This window comes from Anser cygnoides, chromosome 13 (assembly GCF_040182565.1).
Source record: "Anser cygnoides isolate HZ-2024a breed goose chromosome 13, Taihu_goose_T2T_genome, whole genome shotgun sequence".
In the NCBI taxonomy this organism is placed as follows: Eukaryota; Metazoa; Chordata; class Aves; order Anseriformes; family Anatidae; genus Anser; species Anser cygnoides.
In genome coordinates, this window is record NC_089885.1 from 3,306,927 (window position 1) to 3,329,697 (window position 22,771).

At 44.4% G+C, this 22,771-nt stretch overlaps 1 protein-coding gene across 1 annotated transcript; it reads right to left on the reverse strand.

Annotated features, from left to right (window-relative positions):
* Positions 1 to 22,553, reverse strand: IRS4 (insulin receptor substrate 4). The gene is made up of 2 exons (XM_013185080.3): positions 18,942 to 22,553; positions 1 to 2,366 (listed from the first exon to the last, which is right to left on the reverse strand). Exons 1-2 carry the CDS (start codon positions 22,294 to 22,296, stop codon positions 2,362 to 2,364), a joined length of 3,360 nt encoding a protein of 1,119 aa, XP_013040534.2. The 5' UTR covers positions 22,297 to 22,553; the 3' UTR covers positions 1 to 2,361.
* Positions 22,554 to 22,771: the final 218 nt, after the last annotated feature.

The window sequence follows — 22,771 nt, forward strand, 5'->3', positions numbered from 1 at the left end:
TACATGAACACGTATTTACTGCAAGTAGCTCTATGGAAAGCCAAGTCAGATAAATATAAACACTATACAGAGCTTCAAGCCAGTCTCCCAAAACCGCAAACGCGATGTGTTTTACAAAGAAAACAACATAACAATATTTACAATGGAAGACAAAGCCAGATCAATCAGCTCAACTTTAAAACAGATCTGTGAAGCAGAAATAGCAAATATAATGAACAGTTTCAACCATATATGTTTTAGTTTGTACAGACAATAACTGTCCAATATCAAATTAAATTTACAGGACAAACATTGTTCCATCATTGGTATTTTTGTACTATACAGCAGCATAAACGGGTAGCTGGAAGGAAGTATATATAGTGATATGTTTTACATATTCTGAAAATGTTCTTCCAGCACAATACTGAATAAATTAGTTGCTGTAAACTAAGAGATTCAAAAAGATTGCATATTTATTATGCCGTACCTGTTAGTATTTGTACCACTCTACTTGAGGTTACCCATTTAATTATTTATTCAGCATTTATTAAATCAGTGCTGTATATTGTACAATGGCAGCCTCAGGGATCTAATATGAAATAAGTGTGTAAGATCATTATTTTCTTCAAAACAACCTTTTCCTTTCACGTTAAAGGTTTAGAACTACCTTCATCCAAATTTTGATTTCCTAAAAAAGATGTAAAGCTTTATAAAAAGCTGTCTACATATTGCATTATTAATTTACGAGACCAAACGAAAGCTATATGGCGAGACAGTATCGTGGTCTAGAAAAGTGGTCATATTTTTAATTAGTGTATGTTTAGCAGCAACAAGGAACTGTACCAACTTGAACTTCTCTTCCAGAATCAAAAACAGGTCTGTGCTTTTAAATCCTCTAGCAACAGCTTTTCCTGTCACTAGACACTGTGTAAACTGATTGGTACCATGTGTCAAAAAAAAAGTCTTCATGTTTTTAGTGACATGTACATTTTAATACTACTCAAAATAGATTTGGGTACACATCACCGAACAATCAAAACTGTACTAGTATTTTCAAGGTTGTATGTTAGAGGTGAGGCAGCCCAACAAATCAGTTGTACAATATACAATGTAGAGGATTACCAGCTGTGTGGTGCAGTACAGCATGAGGATTTGTGTACCACTTCTAAATCCTTTATCAATCGTCAGTGCCTTTTATTATACATTGCATGTACCAACAACTAGTGTCACGCTCTTTAAGTTTGTAGCAGTGTTAAAAAGCCTAAACTCATTTCAACAAAAAAAAAAAATCAGTACAAGAGTAAAGCACTTAAGCCCTGATTTTTCTGCAATTTATTTTAAAAATGTCAAATCGTCACTGTTCGCGCTTTTTTAACCAGGATAAGGACAACTGATGAGCCAGTATTTTACTTCTTCCCATTATGCCACGAAGAAAGAACAAAAATAGTCCCAAATTAAAATGGGACTTTGGTTGAAAGTAAGATCAATTAGGGTGGTTTCTCTTTAAAAAGCTACAGCTGACAAATATAATGCAGAAGTCACAAACACTGGATATGACTCTGCACTTCTCCATTTGAATGCATGAACAAAAACCTCATTTTACACAATTCATATTTATAAACAAGTATCTTGAGGGTAAGAACAAAAACAATCAACAAGACAACCAGCCCATTAATCCTACTTTGTACATACCAAAATTCTGAGCAAAAAAAAAAAATCAGTTTAAGCTCTGACAGACGCTTGATTTAAAATACTCTAGCCTATGATCAAGAAATACCTCTTGTACCATGAAAGCAAAACATTAAAAAAAAAAAAAGGCAGAAGAGGTCTCTCCTTTTCAGACCAGTTCAGTCCCACGGGTTCTCCCCTCAAGCTCATGTGCACCTCTCCATCCCTCCTTCCGCCCAGCCACCTGAAAAAAAATAGCCTGAACTGCCAAAATATTTCTAAACAACACATGTTTTAAGCTAATCACTTGTTAATGTACCAGAGAAGCAAAACCCATGTTAAACAGACAATCGGAAACCAGCTTTGACTTCTCAGAATATAAATAAAAACTAATTAATGGGAGAGGCAGGAGGAAGAAGGGGGCATACAGGAATCTCCTATTAGCATTCATGCTGCCTCCCAAATAGATATGACAGGAAAGACCAAATTCCATCACCAAAGCACAGCTATGAAAAATCTCAATTCAAATTAATTCAACTGTAGAGAGCTGATGTCTATGAAAAACTAATTAAAAGGATGTGTGTCCATGTCCGTGCTGGTGGAAATGAAAGTAGCCGGCTGGAGCTGAGCTTTGCTTCCAAAAGCACCACACAGTTTCTGGAGTTACCAGCAGAAAAGTCTTCTCTTCCAACAATGGTTTCCATGGCAATGCAGTCAGTCTAGAAAGGGGAAAAAAAAAGTCAGTGACATTTTAAGTGCAAGTTATATTGGAAAAAAATGTTTTCTAGTGAGGAGAATACATGGAGCTCATCCATTGCAGAAGTGACAGCTGCTGAATACAGAACAGGGTTTTCTCGCCGGGGAGGAGGCACTACCAGATGATGCCACGCTCAGACACCCTGCACGGTGGGGAAGAAACTTGAGGGCTGAAGCAGGTGCCCGGGGACCACTGCACAGCACTGAGCTGACACGTGGACACCGGACAGGACCTCGGACTGCAGCCAGCGCCATGCTGCTAACCCACGCGCTACGGGAAGGATCAAAGCTTGCAGTTTGCCATCGCCGATTTCACTATCAATATTTCATTTGACAGCTCGACGCTCTCAACACACTGGGCTACGCGCATAGCAGAGGCTATTACTAAGCACGCAACACAGCATGAATGCAGAGCAGCTCTGTTCACCCAGATATAATTAAGGCTGCGGCAAGCACTCCCATTCACAACAGGTACAGAACTGCAACATAAACATTCACTGCAACTCCAGCTCCAAACAAGGAGTGGCAAGTCACGACAGCTGCATGCCCTGTCCTCAACTTTTCAGGAAAAAACTTAATTTAGTTATAATAAGAAACACCTCAGAGGGCAGTTTTCCTCGCTAAAAGGCAATCTGCCACACAAAAGCACACAGCAATAGTACAGAGACATCTTTACTGCTGTCAGCAAAACCCAGTGGCTTCAAACTGACTGGAAAAGATAAAATACAAGAGCGCTCAGTAAGATGGGGAGGAAATCATCACCTTGTGTTACAGGAAGATACGGGTGGGTGACAAGGCAGAAATGCAAGCAGGAGGGAGGATGACCTCGAAGCAGAACGCCAGCTCTGCAATTAAACATGCATATGCCAAGGTGAGAGTGACTCAATGGGCTCCTGAGATGGGAAAAAAAACGATGAAGGGGAAGGTAAACACTTTCTGAAGTGGTATGAACACAACTTGAGGAACATACAGGAAGTCACATTTCAGCTCATTACAGACCCTCTCCACTCCCAACAGAGCAATTAGGAACACTAATTTTCAGTCTGGAGTGGTACTATCTGCCAAATCACTGCGTTACAGACTCCCAGTCCTGACAGACTGTCCTCTTCCATCATTTTTATTCATTTTACTCTTTGCTTATCTAAGCACAGCACTTCCTTCAGCTGTACATCCTCCTCCTGGACCACTTAGGTATCCAGCACTGTCTTTTCCACTTTGCATTTATGCTCACGAAGCACATGGTCTGCAGCTACTGTGTCAACCAACATCTCTACTCTTCCGACTGCTGTACCAGATTACAATTCCTCCCTCCTGGAAGTGCAGAGGCAGCATTTGCAAACCCTTCTGCTTCTGTCCTCTTGGGCAAGACTGAGGCACTGTCCTCTGCCAGGCAGTGGTGTGGGTCACTTCACTCACATCTTTCTACCTCCCCTTCAAGGTCTGGTGCACATGTCTGCAGGGATCTGTCTCCTGGCATTACAGGGGAGAAGGGAATGGCAAATTTGCTATCAGAGCAAAAACAACAGCTAGCATAAGAGAGTAAGTCTTCAGGAAGCACCCAATACAGAAGCACAGCGTAATTTCTCCTCCCCAAACCACACTCAGGGAGAGCTCCCTGCCAGTGAGAAGAACTGCACTACGGGAAGGCTTCACTGCTACCCGCAGAGAGGGCAGCGTGGCCTGCAGGAACAAAAGAGGGGGTTCTAAGCTTAATCCAGGCTGTGCTTTCCTGGGGGGGGGTCACAAGGAAATCAGAGCTCAGTCTTGTTTTAAAGAAAGCTTAGCACTCAACTACCTCTGCCCCAGGAATATGCTGATGAAAATGTGACCAACTAAAGAACAGGCAAGTGTTATGTATTATAATGCAAACCTGTATGTTTACTTACATATCCAATCACATAAAGTATGCACTTGTTAAACACACAAACTCCACCCTAAGTTAAAGAAGTTCTGATTTCAGTCCAGCTAAAAACACCACCTCTTCAAAAGAAAGAAAACACAACAAAAAGCTCGGCTGGGTTGCCCCTGCCAGGGTAGCTGTGGCACCCTCAGCTCAGGCACCGACTGCTGGGACTGACCCCGCACGGCGTGAAAGGCACCAGGGCTGGAAGCACTGCAGAGGCACAGAGGTACCACAACTTCAGGGGGAGCCCCCCTGCTCTGTCCCAGCACCACCCACCCCAAGGTTTGAGTTGCTGAGCTTCGTTTTTTCAAATGCAGAGCAATTTCCAAAATAAAGCAACTTGCTTTTCATAATTCAAGGAAAATACAGCCAAAAAAAATACACCCTCAACCCAAAAATCTCCATTTCTATTATTTCAGACATCATAAGATCACTACAAAAAGCTATTGCTTGTTACACACAAAGTGTGATGTGGTTAGTGATGGCTTTGTTTTTACAAAAGCCAAGTGAAGCTATTATTTTTGAAATAGTTTTCCTCTTTAGAAAAATATTTTGTTGTTGTAGGACCAAAGGATGAAAACATGCACCACAGCTTGCAATGAATCACACCTCAACAACGCATGCAAGGGAACCATTAAAACAGTTGAAGCTTCTACATTAAACTTACCTTCAGTAAAAATTAATATCTACCAACATCCCCCCCACCCCTTCCTTGCTTTGCACCTATGAGCTTACATGAAAGGAACTTCAAAAACCGTCTCTGCTTTCGTCAGTGCATTTTTCCTCCACGCCTAACACACAAGGCACACCTGAAAGCTGTTTGACAAGTTATTCTAATCTCTCCACGCATATCCCCAAAACATTCTGAACAGCAAGGGACCAGTTGTTTGAACAGGACAATCCCATATGGCAGAACTCACTGTTTATACCTAAAACTTTTTGGAAACTTTTATAAACTCATGCCAAATTACATTTAAGATGCTTGCCAGGGCCGGGGGGAAGCTTAAGAGCAAGAAAACCTGCTTAACTCCTAACTTTGGTTCTTTGAACAAACCTGGCAAAAACCAGAAGGCAGCACAATAACTAATTCGGAGGTAACTCTCATCACAGCCCCAAGTGACACAGATTAATTTATAGGAAACCAGAACAAAGTATCCTCAGATAAGCTTTGTAACAGCTTCTGAATTCCCTGGATTACCTGGCTCAGGTGCAGTCTTACACCACCGTAAAGTGGCTTCAGAACTTCTCTGAACTCTATGCTGTGTGTTAAACAAGGTCTCATTAATTTGTTCCCCTTCTCCCTGTGATTATAAACCACACTTTTCATGGTTCCTCTTCATTTTTAAGCTAAAACAAAATTGTGGCACCTGCGAACAAACAGAAGGGAGTCTCACATAAACATTACCTACAAGCTGACAATAGCTTTATAAAGCCTGGAGTGTTTTAGACCTGGAGCTGTGGCTTGGTACCACTTCTTTTTACAAGCTGAAATTTCAGTATTGCAGTTGGAGCAGAACAGCTGGCTGATGCCTGACTCATCCCCCCTTTTGGAGGGGGGGTGGATAAAAGCATCAAGCATTTATTTGCAGATATAGATTGAAATTGATATATGTATAGGTAGCAAAAGAACTCCTGAGACCTGACCACACCAAAAAATCCCACCTGAAATCCAAGGCGGGGCAGCGACTGAGGTCTTGCAAGGTTCCCTCCACCAAGTCCCTGCAGCACGTCTGGAGCCATTCCTCCCCAGCGCCAGAGAGGGCCACCAGTCACCCACCGCCACCCCAGGGCGCCAACACATCCCTCCCTGGAACCCGAGGCCAAGGGGCCAGCCCTGCAGAGCCAGGGGCTATTTCTGCAGTCGCAGCCACAAAGCCAACATCCACTTCCAACCCATGAAGCTGTACGAACTCCAGCTGATGCTGTTCCCCTGGCGGCATCCTCCCAGGACGATCTGCAGCGATCCCCTCATGCTACCATCGCCGATGGGACCACCAAGCGCTGGCTTTGTTCATATGAAGGCACCTCGAGCTGCGCAGAGCACCGCACGTGCACGTACACAAGAGAAGTTAATCAAAGAGCTGTAAAATGGGTTTTGTGTTAATGAGAACAAGGCTGATGTCTGTTGTGCTGCTGATAGCCAGAGCCACCTCTGTGGTTCCTCACTAGAAAATGCTTAGGAAAAGACATGGGTTTATTTAGCAAGGCTACAGGAGTGCTTGGGCACTCCCCAGGGATCCTTCTCCCCGACACCTGATTTTCTTCTACCAGTCAATGAAGGTAAACTAACGGAGGCCATGAAGTGCTTGAGGAAAACAGCACAGCTTCTGGAAAGTCATATATCTTATTTCAGCCTCCCTAATATACGATTCATCAGCCGACAATTTGCTATGTTTGTAGTACAAACATGAGACTTGCTGATCAACAGTAAGAAACAGATTATTAGCATTTCATTACAGATATCGTATGAATGTATTTGACTCAACACTGAACGGTAAATGAAGCAACTCTTCTAAAAGGAAAGTAAACCCTAGATGTGAACTAGCTAGGAAAAGAGGAATAATGCTCACTGAGTAGCCCAGCCAGCCCGAAACATGTATGCCACCAAATAAAACTCAGCGCCCAGCTCAGACATGACAACTCTGAAGAAAACTTGCACTTGCAGAATCATCAGTGTAAACACGTCCCTGTTCCTGGACTTTCATAAGCTTTTCCAGGAAAATCTACTCAGTGTACCTTGAGGGGAAAAAAAGATCTGATAACTGATCATGGCAACAAGTAAGGAAAAAAATGAACTCAAAACAAAACCCTGTATTTTTAAATACTGCTTAGAAATATAGTATTTGAAGTAGTTTTTGTAGCCCCATACACCAGACTCTTCTGTTTATTCAAACTTCAGCTTTATGAAGAGTTTCTATACAAAAGCTCCATCCTTTATTCAAAATTGACTCAGAATTTCAAGAATTAAAATTCAACTTCCTACGAGCATTTAGTATGGAAAACGAATGCAGAAAGCATCCAAAAATTTTCACAGATCACCTCTCAAAATATATAAGCAGAGTTTAGATAACTAAGCCAACATTCTCCTCGTTACACAAGTCTATTTAAATTCACCGGTTTAAGATGAGATCGGATTATAAAACTACACACAGCTGTCATCTTCCCAGGGAGTAAATAATCAGAAGAAAAGGATCCAAAGGACAGAAAAGAAACTAAGAGGGCAAATATGTAAATTGGGATGGCAGCAGGCTGTTGCTCAGAAAAGCATTTAGCTTAAAATTAAGAAAGGCACAGAGAAAGAGCTCTGCAAGTTTTCTATGAAAAAAATCTATAGTTTTATAAAAATTAGGGGCAAAGGTTTAGATCAATCTTAATTATTTAGCCTGCAAACCCCGCGTGTTCCATTTGAAAATGTATCAGACGAGAGTATATCCAATTTACACTTCATTTCCTGCATCTGAATTATTAAGGTCGTACAAGTCAGGCCACTTTAAAACAAACCAAGAGGTTTTAAGAACAGAGCAGACATCTCCTATTTCTCTCAAAGAAATCCATCCTAAATAGTGTGTTTTTACAGGAAAGGCTTTTACTGACATAATTTTGCAACTGATTCCTAAAAGGATAAAAGCTTTGCTTACAGAAGATATTAATTTAAGATAATTAAATACTTAAAATCTCCATGTCAAAGACTAAGGCAATTTAATGCCTTCTGGAGAGCACCACTGAAGTTCTCCATTTCCTGAACTTCAGGTTGGGGGGAAACCAGAGTTAACTGGACTCGCACAGATCAAAAGCATCAGAACAGCCCCGGCTCTTCCTGCACACGTGGCCACACCATACTGCTGTTGTTCAGTAGCCCACCAAACCCCAGCACGTTGTTTGTGCTACCAGGACAGGGCAGGACTGTGATGGATTGCATTTCAAGCCTTCCTCAGAGCACGCAGGCCTGGCAGGGGGAGGCAATTTGCTCAAACACATTCTTCACAAATCAGTAAGAATTATTTTTTTTTTTCCCCCAGATCTTACCAAATACACAGTTACTATCCTATACCATTTTCTTATTTGAGACTGATTTTAATGGCATAGCTTTAGACCTTGCTAGAGGCAAAGAGGTGTTATTTGTGAAAGGAATTTCTGCTTAATTTGCACGCTCGGACACCGACTCTACAAACACGTAGCAGAAAGCCCGACATTTACTGGAGCCACTGTGTACGCAGTTACTCTACGTAGGTAACCCAATCAAGGCCCTGACACAGAAAAACATCCTTATTTGGGAAGTATGTTAAACTACATGCTTACCATTAAGCACATATTTTGCATACTTTCTTCATTCAACAACAAAGCAATCATGTTCGACTTAAACTAATGAATATATTTTGTACCTATGATTTGACTGACCTTTCCACAGGCAAAAAAAAAAAGCAAAAACTTGTTTTAAAAAACAAAAAGCAACTATTACATGATCCACTTGTCATTACATAAACTATTTGAACTGACTGGTAACAACACATACGAGTAAATTACGTTCCTCTTCCTCCTTAAGATGTATTTCTAAAATTTACAAGACAAAGTTACTCCTACAAATACTGCATGTACAATAATTCACTCAAAACATGGTTCCAGTATCCTTACTGCTCAGCAACTTCACGAGCTAAAAAAACCTCTCCCATGCTTTAAGATCATTTTTATTTATTTCGCAGAAACGCCTTATCTTTTGCAACAGCGGCTTCTTTTTCTGTTTTAATAAACAGTAGTGGAGTTTCTAGGAAGGCATTATGCACAGTCCCTAGCTTCATCTCCTTTACCAATCCTATTCCTAGAATTAGGAAACTTGCATGCAGTTTTGGCAGGGCCTGAACACCAACTCAAATTGCTCTCAACAGCTTGATAAGTTGTTTTTTCGTTTTTCTGAAAACTAAATTTCTGTTTCAACGTAGTAAGACGATGCTAAGAATTAACTCCTCTCCACTTAAAGACACACAAGTTCTCAATTTCAGATTTTCATGTTGCAGAAGAATGAAAAAGTCCTGCTTTCTCAAAAACACTTTAACAGCACGTGTGTCAAGGTACTTTGACTGACCTCCTAAATTGCACAAAACGTAGCTAAATTTTAGCCCCAAAAACCCTTGTTTGTGCAGCTTACGGCAACACGACCTGCTACAGTTCACTCTGCTCTCGTGACAAAGGTTAGGAGTCTGTAAATGTCAACAGAGAGGAATACATTTCCTGCCCGTGCTCCTTCTGCAAGGCAGATGTTAAGAACTGTTGGGAAACAAATAGGAAAAGCAAACAACCACGTCAAATACGGGCACTGAGCAGCACGTGCGGTTCCAATTCCCTCATTCAGAAAGGAGCTGGAATAACTAGAAGAGTCAAGAGTAGTGCAGAAAAACTCATGAAAGGTGTGCAACAGCTTCCCTGTGAGGAACTGCCAAGTAAGAGCCTGCACAGAGGTACTGGGATGTATCAGGAAATTAAAAAATACAGATATACTGTACGTCCCTGCTGCGTGAAGGAACTGCAGGAAGCCTCTGACAGCATGCAGGCTAAGGGTATGGCACAGGAGGATATGACATCCTAAGTGTCATGGAGAGAAAAGATAGGGTTCATTATCTCTTCCAATACACAAACAAGGGGCTGTCAAACAAAGCTGGGTCCAAAATAGACACTAAGACGTCTGTGTGCAGCATGCACTGCCTCTGACCAAAGGCTGCTGTCACTACAAGGCGTTACACAGGATCAAAGAGGTTGGAAAAGTACTTGGATTAAAGATCCATAAAGGATTATAAAACAGACAAACTGCATCAGGCTCAGGAAATCCCCCAAGCTGAAGAATCAGAGGCTGGAAGTATGCTTGTGGGGAGGTGTTCTGTCAGCCTGCCCTGTTCTTCCTCTGCGGGGTGGCGTCTGCTTGCAGGCACAGGTCTTTGGTTTGAGCGAGCAAAACTATTCTGATGAACACACCTGAGAGATAAAGGACTGTCACCCGTGACTAAATAACCAGCTCCCCGCCTTCCAACTCACCTTCTGTGATACTTTTCTATGGAACGCATCGCATCTGCCAGTTCATCCTTAGCTCTTCCCAACCCCTTTAGTCACTGACACTTGAAAGCACTCAGCACTTTCTCTTCTTTCTCCTCTATTATCGTAAATGACCATCAGAGGCAGAAGCTTGCTACGTGGCCACACACCACGTAAAGACACCATCCTCAGCCATACTTTTAGCCCACGGGTGCCTGCACAGAAATCTTGCTATCAGGCACTACGTGCTCCCACACGGAGCAGTGGCACACAATGCTTTCTTCCATTTTGAAATCATCACATCACTGAGGATGCGTTCAATACCCCAAACCCTGGTTTATGCTGTGGAGAAAGAAGACTGTGCACGAAGTAAACTTCTCACTCCCAGCACATGCACAACAACCAAGGATAGGGCCTTCAGCTTCCAGGAGCAGCTCAGGGGCTCTCCAAGGTCAGAATTAAACAGTGCCTACACACAGACGAGTTTTAACCAAGCAAGCAACTCCTGCTTAGTGTTTACCACGTGGAACTTGCCAGCATTAGTACTTCAGTCACTTACACCCGCAGCAGTGACATGTGAATCAGGCCTCGCTGCTACCACTACCAGACCCACCCGCAACCACCAGTGTCTGTTCAACCTGATCTACCAACACAAAACTCAAGTCATTTCCTCCTGCCACAGCTGTTGTGTTACGCTCTGGCTTCCACAGGCAGTTCTCAAGCAGCTGAAAGCACCACAGTGGCGATCAGCTGCTGACCCAGACCTCCTCCTTTCAAGGGGCTCTGCAACACAAATCCTGAAGGTGCATATATCCCTGCAAGCCACGCTACTGCCTCCCAATCCCAAATCCCCACTACACCTCCTCCCCAACACCACAAGACCATCTGGATCCCAGAGATGCCGCTCAGAAAGCTTGTGAAAAAAGGCAACAGTAATGCCAGAGCAGCTTCATGACCCCAGCCGCTTTTGGAGCCAAGTCTCAACACGGGGTGCAGGTCCACATCGCATCAACCGTGCAGCAACACTACCTAGGGTGACCCCATGCTTCACTGCACCTTCCCGCATCCCTGCTGGCACCACGTCTGTCAGTCCCATGTCTGTCAGTCCCACAGCTGCAGGAAACCGAACTGACAAGAAGAAAACAACAACATGCATTCCACATCTGAAAGGGAGAAGTAAACACCGGGACACGCTCCTGACTCGGAGATTCGTGTTGGCCCACATTCCTCTCACCGAGATTAATATCCTGGCCAGTGTTCTGACATTTACCTCATCCTCTTCAAGTCACTTAAACCATTACAACCGCTGTATTTATAGCTCTCTACCTTCCATCGCTCCCTGCCATGCGCGTACCCTTCCAAGCGCCTCTACCAGCCTCCTCTCGCAACCGTTCGCAGGCAGCCTTTTATCTCTGCGAGGCTCACTCTTATCTCCACTGCCAATGGCAGCAGCCTTGATCTTTATCTCACCTCCACCCCAGCACATTAAGTTTCATCCATCTCTTCAGTTTCATCTTCTGAACTGTAAGCTCTTGAGGACAGGGACTACCACGTGTACACCCGTGGCGCAGTGCGCGGGATCTCAGCCCTGCCTCCCCGCTCAGGTTCTGCAACAAGCACGAGTATGGGGCACGTCTGGAGCTACAAGCTTTCATCAGCAGATCCTCTGTCCTACTAGAGCCCCAACCACCTCAAGAGCCAACCTATTCAGTTTTTAAACGCATTTCTGACTGCTACCCTGCTCACCACAATCTGCAACTTAAAAACATCTGTTTCTAAAAACAAACAAAAAAAATGCCACCACCACCCAGAAAAACACCAGAGTAAAATACGGATGGCAAATACCTCCTCAAGTCTCTCACACAAAAATACTCTGGAAGCCCAAACTCAACAGTGAATCCTGCTGTTGAAAACCCAAACAGCTTGCAATTTTTTTCTAACCGACCTAAAACAAATCCGTAAGTATGGAGCAAAGTATCTTTCTGGCCCCCTAACCCTTATTTGTTTAGACTACTTATAAACAAGCTGAAGATGAGCTGCAGTACTTCAAGCCAGTTCCTGCATCAGTGCTGATGGGTGTTTTACCAGCATCCAGCTTGTGCGAAGGAATGCCTTCAGCCCACCCGCCCCCATACGCTCTGGTTACTCACACAACGAAACCACAGGTGCCCAGACCTAAGCAGAAGCCTTTCTGTACTGTTTACTGCCTTACTGGGGCCACATTAGCTCAATCAACAACAAGGTGCCACAAAAATCCTAATACTTGTCAATGGATTAAATAGGGTTCTCACACGGCGCACGTTGGTAGCTCTTCTTGCTCTAGCATACGGCAGGTTCTTATTTAACGAAGCATAACGTCATTAAGAGCTCTACAAACTCCGGGTATCCCAAGGTATCTGTGTGTAAAGGAACATCAGTTCCCAAAAGCATTTCAGGCTCAGGCTATCCGGTGTCCAAGAAAGTTATACTGCAAATTCAGCTGTTGAGCAAGAGCTATAAACAATAAAGCGTGTTGGCTCAGCACGAGCACGGGAACAGAACCGCACTACTCCCTGTGAAAGGAGGATATCATTCATTAGTGCCTCAATAAATTTAGAAGCAAAGTTTACCAGTTTGATATTTTTAAGTTCATGATAATCACACGCACACGATACAGTGAACACAAGCAGCATTCACCTTTCAGCAGTAATTAAAAAGTTCTGAATGTTCCTGAGTCACATCAAATTGTATCATCACCTTGGAATTATAGCTAAATCTTAACCATATTAATTTCAGTATAAACCATCTCTTTCAAAAGCCCTTTCTTCTCAGAAGATTAAGATTAGCCCTCACACTTAACTCACAAATGACTGGCACACAGCACACGCATACTCATGCGCAAGCAAGCTGGATTGTTAGCAGCCAGCTACATAGCAAAATTACTAGGAAAACAATCTTTGGAATTAATCAACTTTTGTCCCTCAAGATACAGTTCATGATTTAACCGGGGCAGAAAACTCTTCCCAGCAGTCTATTACACTGCTGCTCCTGGGGTAATTAATGTTCCACCCAAAGCAAAATCTCCACAAATCCAAACACTTGTATGTTCAAGATCTTTTAGATAAGATATTCCTGTGATGTCGAGCAACACCTCTGCGATGCCTTTGATGAGTCAGGCTAATTTACTTTTGTCTTCCCCCTGCCCTCAAGAATGTCACAAATCCCCACTGATCAAGGTTCTCAGCTAACCTGTTACCACCTCGAAGCTCAGTGACCTTTACAGAGATGCAGGGCTTGATTAAAGCTAGAACATACTTTTTCCTTTTCCCCTATTAATTGCTTCAACCTGTAAGGCCCTGCTTTAGCCAGTAAGACAACAGTGTACCATCATCATCAGATTGTTGCTAACGTGCAAAAGCTAAACATCAAAAAAAGCCAAAGAGCAACTTGCAGGGTGGACAATAGGACTCACCTCCAACCAGGTTGTTACTGACCATTTGAGGATGACTCATAAGACAGTACTATATTTTTAGGACAAAACAGCAATAATAATACACCCCTGGGCTCCAGAAAGCTTTCCTCTCTCACCTCCTGCCTTTCAGTTTTATCACTCCACTTTCCTTTGGATTGAAGACTGGCACATGTGATCACAATAGTACTTAAAATTGTAGGATTTGGATCAGAAAAAAACAGCAAATTTCTTAGCACTACACACAGGACAGCATTCAGCAGGTGTTTGGGAGCACCCCGTGCCCACACACAGCACACACCAAGTCACAACACAGCACTACGATCTCCCAGCACCATCCAAAACCTCAAGGCATAAACCCTCCCTTCCCAGCAATCAAAACGAAGAAAACTTATTAAATATCCTTTAATAAAAAAGAACATACGCAGAGCCTAAACCCCACCGAGCTGTACCTACTGCTAGCAAGGGGCCCTGGGACATTACGGGAGGGGACAGCATGAAGTTGTGGAAACAAAACTGAAAAGGCAATGACACATTCAAGATTTCACTGAAAGACTGAAGGGGAAAAAAAAAGCCATTTGAACCAGTACTGGTTTCTCCTGGAAATCCCAGTGTCTTGCAGCGGTGCTTTAACCTACGAGACAGCTACACGCAGAAATTTTTAGACTTTCAAAAAAAAAGACACGTGACCATTAGCTGCAACTATGGATGTAAAATCTGGAGAGCTGATTTTCCAAAAGCATTTCAACACTCACTACCAGTACTCTCTCTCAGCAGCAGGGGAACATTCTCAACTCAGATTTTCTCACCCAAGCACCAGTAAAACCTAGCTGATTCTTGGTCAAATATGTCATAATTAACTCACTCCCACACCACAAGACAAAAATCTGTTCTGCCTTCAGTAGCTCGTATCCTACTTGAAAAAGTTACCCTGGGTATTTTTAAGCATAGCAGTAAGTCACTCAAGACTGTTAAAGTGGCATCTGTTACAGCAAGATTTTTTCTTTTCCTTTCAAGAATTATTATCCCTCCGTCACTTACAAGATTCAGGCTACATGGCTGCGTTCAGATTATTTCAGAAGGGTTCTTCAAGTTATTTTTAAATGGGTCCCTGCCCTAAGTATTCCTCCGATACAAATGAGCCTCAGTTTGAAGCAAACTTTCAAAAACCACTGGTCTGAAATCCGAAAGGGGCAGTTATTTGTCTGGTATCCTGCAAACTGTAATTTACTATATTAGTAAGAGCTAAAACCTCCAGCTGCTGAATTTCTCAAAGTGCATATTGTTTACCATATTCAAGATTCTGCATTTCAAACACACCAGCTCCCATAAAGGATCTGGACAACTTAGGCTCAAAGTTTTGCTCTACAGCTGTACTTGTTTTCCTGCCTCTCAGCTCCCTGGAGAACACACAACATCTCACACAAGTCTAACACAGGAGTAGATTAAAAAGGTGAGGAACATTTAAATTCTAATCCTGCACTTTAGCAAACTTCTGAAATAGTATCTTAACATGCCACTAGAAAATCAGGTAGAGATAAGATTAAAGAGTGGGTGTAAAACAGGCAGGTAGCTATGAAGCTGAACATTACATTTACTCTGAACAGTCTGTTTTGTTTTTTGTAGTCCAGGATATCTTTGTAGGTTTAGTATTTCTAATTATGTCTGTAGAAAATTTTATTATACATGACCCATTATGCAGTTTATTACCACCCTGTTCTCATTATCATCCGCAGTTTCTACGAGGTCCAATAACAAGGTGTACATTAGCTAAGCCCTGTCTGAAGTAGCTTTTGTGTTCTGTACTCCTAGCACAAGATTTCATGACTCAGATTCATGTAATCAAAACTGCAAACCGCTTGCTTCAATATTGTGTAACAATTTCATGATGAAACTGTTTTGCTAATGACCTCCTTAAACTTCAGGCATTAAGGATCACAACCTTATTTTCCCTTTAGCGTCTTTTTCATCGTAAAACCTGACCTCAATTTTGCCTAAACCCTAAATAAAAGTTAACAGCCAGCCAGATCTATTTACTTATCATGTTAAGTCAGTGCTCTCCTTCTCCTCCAGCCATTTCATGAATGGAGAAGGGAAAAAAAAGTTAGATTCACATCAGTGAACCTGAACCAGAAGTAGTTTGGGAATTACAATGAGGGGCAATGATGCATTGGAAATCTCTCTCCATTTCACTCAGCAGTTAGGAGAATGCAGTTGAGTCACTGCACACAATATACCATTTAAGCAAACAAAAACAAAGCAGAAAAGCGAATGATCAGATGTTGGGAAGTGTTCTCCTTTGAGTGTAAGTGCAGTTTAGGGAGAAGAGATTAAAGTTCTTTACCCAACAGAATTTAAAAAATACGGGATAGCTCCTTCCTAGGAAGTAAAGGGTAAATGCATCTGCTAAATATTTTCCTTAAGAACGTATTTGACCACACAGACGATTTTCCAGGCTAAGATTAAAAGAGCTGGGATGTAGGAATAAAGACAGCACTTCTGCTAAAAGTCTGCAAAAGTATTAAAAATATTAATTACACATAGGAACACACTGCACCTCTTCAGGACATAAGAGGTTTAAGAATGGAAATTTATTTCCACTATTCAAGATGGAATTTGAAAGTTTTTTTTCTGGATTACACATTCTCTTAAGTATTGAATAAAAGCTTCACTGCATTAGAAACTGATAAGCTGTTTAAGGAGTACACTTCTACAATTATGCTTGCTATAGCACAGAAACCTGATTTAATGTGAGAACGAAAACCAGTATTTTTATGATCAGTAACTTCAAGTCATTGCTAAAGAAAAAGATACACACCACCAATTTACACCACTGTATTTACATTTGGCAAGCTGCTTTTAGCCTGGACTACTCCTAAATCTATCCGCCCCTCTGTGAGGCACCTAGAAATGAACAGTGTCCACACCCCATCTGCCCTCCTCCTATGCACCATGAATACTGGATGCTGTCTTTGTTAAAAACTGATAGACCTTGTTTTGAAGTAGTTTTGTTTCTTCTTTTTAGGACTAGAGGGAAGCCACCAACCTAAGCTCTTACTATTCTCATGCTTTATTTCCTGCCAGCGTCCATGTTTTTATACGCAGCTTCTCTCACTTCATTTTAATGCATGTCATTCCCAGAAAACAGACTGACAGCAAAACACACCAGCAGCAAGTCTCCTTCCCCTCCGGACCTTGTAATAGACAAGGAAAAAGCCCCAAGCACAGGCCTGTGGATATTTTGCTGTAGCTGCAGTAAGCAAATCATTTAACGTAACTACAATTCCTGAACAGTCTCTGGAAAAATGTTTTTAAACACAGTATTTACAATACAGCCAAAAGGAAATCACCTGTTTGGTGTTCCCCCACTTTTAAGAAATTTTACAAGTTTAACAGTCATATGAGGGGAATAAGGTCAAGTAAGAATTCTGCTGTCTTTGGGGGTGCTTCTTCTAAAAAAGAAATCCACCATGGCAATCAGTGTGCCTTGGACTTAGCGGACAAATCTTTGAAGTGCTGAAAGACTAACTTTGGAAGAAAGCACTTCTTGGACTGGCAACTTTCAACGTCTTCTAAATTTGATTCCAACCAACAAAACAAAGCAGGGAAAAAAAACCACTGAGGCAAACCACACATTTCTGAGCAGCCCCAAGCACTGCTGCCAGACTTTGAATGGCATGCTAGCTGAGTCAGGCTTACACCTTCCCCTATTAAAGGCTACACAATTTTAAGCTCCTACACTACCTTCTGCCTTTAGACAGTTTTAAAGTGAGACTAGGAAAAAAAAAAAAGCTATCATTTCAGTGTTTAGAACTGTAATTAAAAATATAAAAGGCAGGAACAGCTTGCCCCTTTACTGCTTTCTCTATTGACAGAGAAGTAGACAAATATCAACGTCCAACAACGATTAAATATTTCCTCTTAGTAGTCATCAATTATTGACTACACACACATTTGCAGAGAGGAAAACATTTCCAACAAACAGAGTTTTCTGGCTGGGTAGGTGAATTACTGTAAGGAGCTGAGTGGGCCACTAATACCAAAATATGGATTATGCTTCCAAAGAAAACGTTACAGTGCAATGCAGCCAGCACTTGCATAAACACTGCTGGTTAGGCAGGGGACATACACAACACCCCCAACAGCTAATTATCTTTTGCTCTCACTATGAGAGCAAAAAGCTTAAGCCATGAATAGGAGCGTCCCTATTCTTCCTGCCCATCCCCAACACCCTAACTTTTTAGGCATACCTCTAACTACTTTACCTTAAGCTTGGTCAAGCTCTGAAAGCTAGCAGCCTGCTCTCCAAAGCTTCAGACATAAAATACACCCCTCTGAGCCTGCTCTTCCTCTACGACAGGCACTCCTCATAAGGCAGATCACTGCACAGCAGAAGCATTACAGCTTGGCTAAGCCCCCGGACACTGCAAAAAGGCAGCGAACTCGAGGGTACAGGCTGCAAGAGCCCCTCACCACCCTCCCAGCCATCAGCAGATGGCTTCTCCTGAGGTTACAAGGATACTTAGGGGACCAGAACTCAAAAGCAGCGTAACAAACCTTCAAGGGAAAAAGAAATGTGAGTTGTTTACCTAAGATTCAATTAAATGCAGGCAGGTTTGCACATAGAAAGCCCTGAAGTACGCATTTCACCCACATTTATTGACATAAACAGATCTAATCCCCAACTTCTGATTTCTGAACTCCGTTTAGCAGTTCTCAGCTCCCTATCCACAACACCAATTACAAAATTTCAATCTCAAACCAGCTGAGGAGTCATCTAGTTATAAGAAGGAAAGTTATCAGAAGGAAAGAAGAGGAAAAGGAGGTGGTGAAAGAAAAAAAGCTATCATAACCTCAGGACAAGAATTCACAATACAAAATATGATTAGTGTTTATACTATGAAAATTCTTTCACAAAAAGTCTGGGCAGATGACAGTTTGATAACACCTCCCAGGAGAGTTCCATCACCCTTTAGGCCAAGGACCACGTCCTTTTTTTGTGTTCATTCAATGTTTAGGTGACTGCACTACTACCACTTGTACTACAATACAGAAGATTATAGAAACATTTACCCTATTTTGAAGACCATATTTCAGTATTAAGTAAACAATCTAAGTCCTATAGTTAAGAAAGCATGAAAGGAAAGTGCTTTTAAAGTTACAAACCTTTTCGCGCAGCGTTACACTTCAGACCATCGGACCTGGTGAAATCTATGCTTACGTAAGCTCCACTGTCCAAACTCGAAGTACCATTTTGGAGATGGCAAGTTGGCGTTGCAGTACTTGCCTCACAGCTTATAGGATCATCGCGTAAATTCAGAGCTATGTAGTTTAAGCCATTCTGAAATCCAGTTGAGGTATCCCTGGACATTTTGCTTTCCTGACCATCAGAAATGTTTTCATCTGGTTTTAACCAAACATTGTCAAATGAGGCAGAGCTGTGTCTTTTGCTACTATCAGTAAAGAAAGAGGAGGAAGTCGTCACAGTCCCAGCAGAAGAGAATGTTTCAGAACTGTGTCTCCTCCTGCCTTGGGGATCGGCTCGGATCACCTTCGGTCCCATGGGAGGATCGGCACTAGGAACAGAGAAGCTACTGCTACCAGCGTATCGATCGACAATGCACAGTCTGTTAACTATGGAAGAAGGACTATCAATCTTTACTCCGTCGTCAGATTCAGAGGCAAACGGCCGTGGTGGTGTCGCTGCCATGTTGAATGCCATCTCCGTGTAATCGTCAGTCCTGTTACTTGCAGCGCTAACACACGCGGTACCAAAGGAGAGCCTAGCATAGTCAGGATTTGGTTGGTTTCTAGGAATACTGGAACTTGCATAAATTGAAATATCTGTTAAAGAGTTGGAAAGTTCTTTCGCTACTTTTGGCGACTGTACATCCAAGTCAACGCTCATATAATCAGAGAGCGGGGACTGTCTGTGGTCACTACTCGAGCCCAGAGATGACGGTGATCCCTCTGCAGATAAGGAATACGGTGTATTACTTGCCTTTTCATTAAAATCGATATTTATGTATTCACCAGGACTTGCTGGCTCAGGTGGAACAGTACGATCATACATTCTCGGGATAGTATTACTTCCCCTTGTACCGAGCGGGAGCCTCGTTGGCCTCGTAGCCCTGTTCTGCACAAGTCCTTCATCTGAACCTTTCACCACTGGCGACTTCGAGATGCCGTTAGACAGGGCTTCGCTGTTGATGCTTTTTACGTTTTCTGGTCCACCATACAGGAGTTTTCCAGGTGAAGACATTGGAACATATTCGCTGTGGTCACCATTTTGTCCTGATAACGCCTTAAAACTTCGGGGCAAAGAAAAATACGAACTGAAACCTTTGGAAACAGAATTGTTATGAATGTAATTTGAATCACCAGGGTGCTTTGGAGCTGAATTACCGGGAGACATATCCATATACTCATTGTTTACAATCTTCTCATTACTTCCTTTAGAAATAAATCCAGTTAAAGGACTTCGTACAGGTGAAGAGCTCGCCTTTGGAAACATCATCATATATCCTCTGGAGTCAACCTGAGATGGTGACCATGAATTGTTTATCTGTTTCGGAACAGACATACTTTTAGGAGTCATTGGCAGATAATCACTGCTACTTGACAGAGAAGATGCAACTCCTGGCATCATTGGCATGTACCCATCGTCTCTAGCTTTACTCCTGCTTTGGTTGCATACAGAGTCAAGATTACTGTCATTGTATTCCAATTCATGGTTACCTTTCAGTTTTGGTGTTTCAGAGTACAGCAATCGCCCGTGATTTCCCACAGAGTCTTCATCTAACGAAGCCGTCGTTTGTGTCATTTTCTGCTGCACTCCTACAGAAGTTGGTTTAGTTAGAGAGTAAGTTCTTTTCCTGAAACACTTTTCAGCCTCCATATAATCATCTCTCGAGCTATCGTCTGCTTGCTGCTTACTCATGGACATGTACTCACTCAGACAATTCTCCTCTCTGATAGGTGGCGTGTTTCCCAGGGAATCTGGTGTATTACTCCTGACCCGAAAGTACCTGAAATCTCCAGGGCTGGAGCCGTACTCATCAGAAGAGATAAACCCCCCATCGCTTGGGGAACCACAGACAGAGGAGCTAGAAGGCCTGGTCAACATGTCTGAAGCAGAGCCATGGCCACTACTGGAAGAAACACTGATGGGACTGGTAGTGGAAGGAAAATGAGACACGGGCAGTGATGCAGACCGGGTGTGATATGACGAGCTGAACGCAGCTCTAACGTACCTTCCGCTCCCTTCTTGCCGGCCCAAGTTCATCCTTGCAGTATTCAGGTGGATGAGGCTCCCCGTCACTGACCTAAAAGGCCTGGCCATGGTGCCTTCTCCTTCGCTGGATGTTCTGAAGCGATAGGAGTTGCTGCTTTTGGTGGTCGGAGGAGTGCCTCCGACAACGCTCTCAGTTCTAGATCTTCTCTGCAAGCCTGTCTGGCTGGGGGGCAGGTTGCCCAGGTGCCTCCTAGTGGTGATGAAGGAGATGGGGTTGGTGCCGCCACCGCCACCAGAAGACTGGCTTTTGCTTCGGGGCCGGAACTCCGCAAAGGCCTTTAACGCTTTCATGGTCTCCAAAAAAGTCTCGTGCATGTTCTGGGCAACCACCGAATCATCCACTTGCATCCAGAGCTCTCCAGGCCCGATGGAAGCAGACCTGCCCACTTCAATGAAAAAGAAGTTCTCCGAGTGCCCGCATCGGCGGATGTTCATCAGCTGCAAGTGGACGGAGGGCACCTCCGAGTTCAGCTTGACGAGGTGGATGGCCTTGCTGGAGAGGCACAACCTGTACACCCCAGTCAGGTTTTTTGTTTGGCCCAGTCCTTTGGGTTTCACGTTGACCTGCCACACCTCCTTGAAGACGGTGCCGGGCCTCAGGGCTGCCCCGTAGTGCTCGTCATCCTCATCCACCTGCTGATCCGCCTGCTCCTCCTGCTCCAGAAACCCCCTCTTGCTCTGGCTCATCAGCTCGCTGATCGCCTGGTACCAGGCCTCCTGCTCAGCCTCGTTCTCCGCCAGCATGGCGAAATACTCGTCCTTGGTGTACAAGGCGATGATGTGCTTGTGCTTGGCGTCCGCCCGCCGGCTGACGGTGAAGCACTGGTAGAGGGGGATGACCCTTTTGGGCGGGGGGCAGCACAGCCCCGCCGCCCCGCCGGCGGCCCGCAGGCTGCTCTTGAACTTCTTCTCGCTGTCGTAGTACTCCAGCCGCGCCGGGGCCAGGCGGCTCTCGGCCCGCAGCACGAAGTACCGCTTGTGCCCGTGCTTCTGCTTCCTCAGGTAGCCGCACTTCCTCACGTCCTCCCCCCCGCGGGCCGCGCTCCCGGGGGGCTGCCCGCCCCGGGCGGCCCCGCTGCCGCCGGCAGCCTCGGGGGGCCCGCAGAGGGAGGCGCTGGGCGAGCGGCGGAGCAGCAGCAGCAGGTGGTGGGGCTGTGGCGACGGGCAGCGGCCGCCCTCGGCCGGCTCCCCCTCGGCACCGGCGGCGCCGTTCACGCCGCTCGCCATTTTAGCTGCCGGCCGGGCGGCGCAACGGGGCCGGGCGGCGGCAAGCCGGCCTCACCGGGAGAGGAGCCCCCCGGCGGCGGGTGGCGCATAGAGGGGAGGGGACGCCAGGGGAGGCGGGCGGCCGCTGGGGCCGTCGGCGCGGCCGTTGGCTCCGTCGGTCCGGCCGCCGAGGTCCGTGGCTCCGGCCCCGTCCCCCCGCCGCGCCCGGCTCCTCGCGCTCCCCCGGGCAGCCGCGGCGGCGGCACGGCGAAAACATCACGTGACCCTCCCCCCGCCGCCGGAGGGAGGGGGGAGCTCCCCCGCTCAGAGTGGCGCGGTGGGCGGCCAATAGGGAGCGGAGGTCTGACGCCGGCGGACCAATCAGAGAGAGGGGGAGGGATTTGAGGAGGGGAGGGGGAGGCTGAAGGCCCGAGGGGGTGTTTCTTGTGCTGGAGAAGCCGGCGCTGATTGGGTGAAGGGGTGCTGAGTGGCGGGG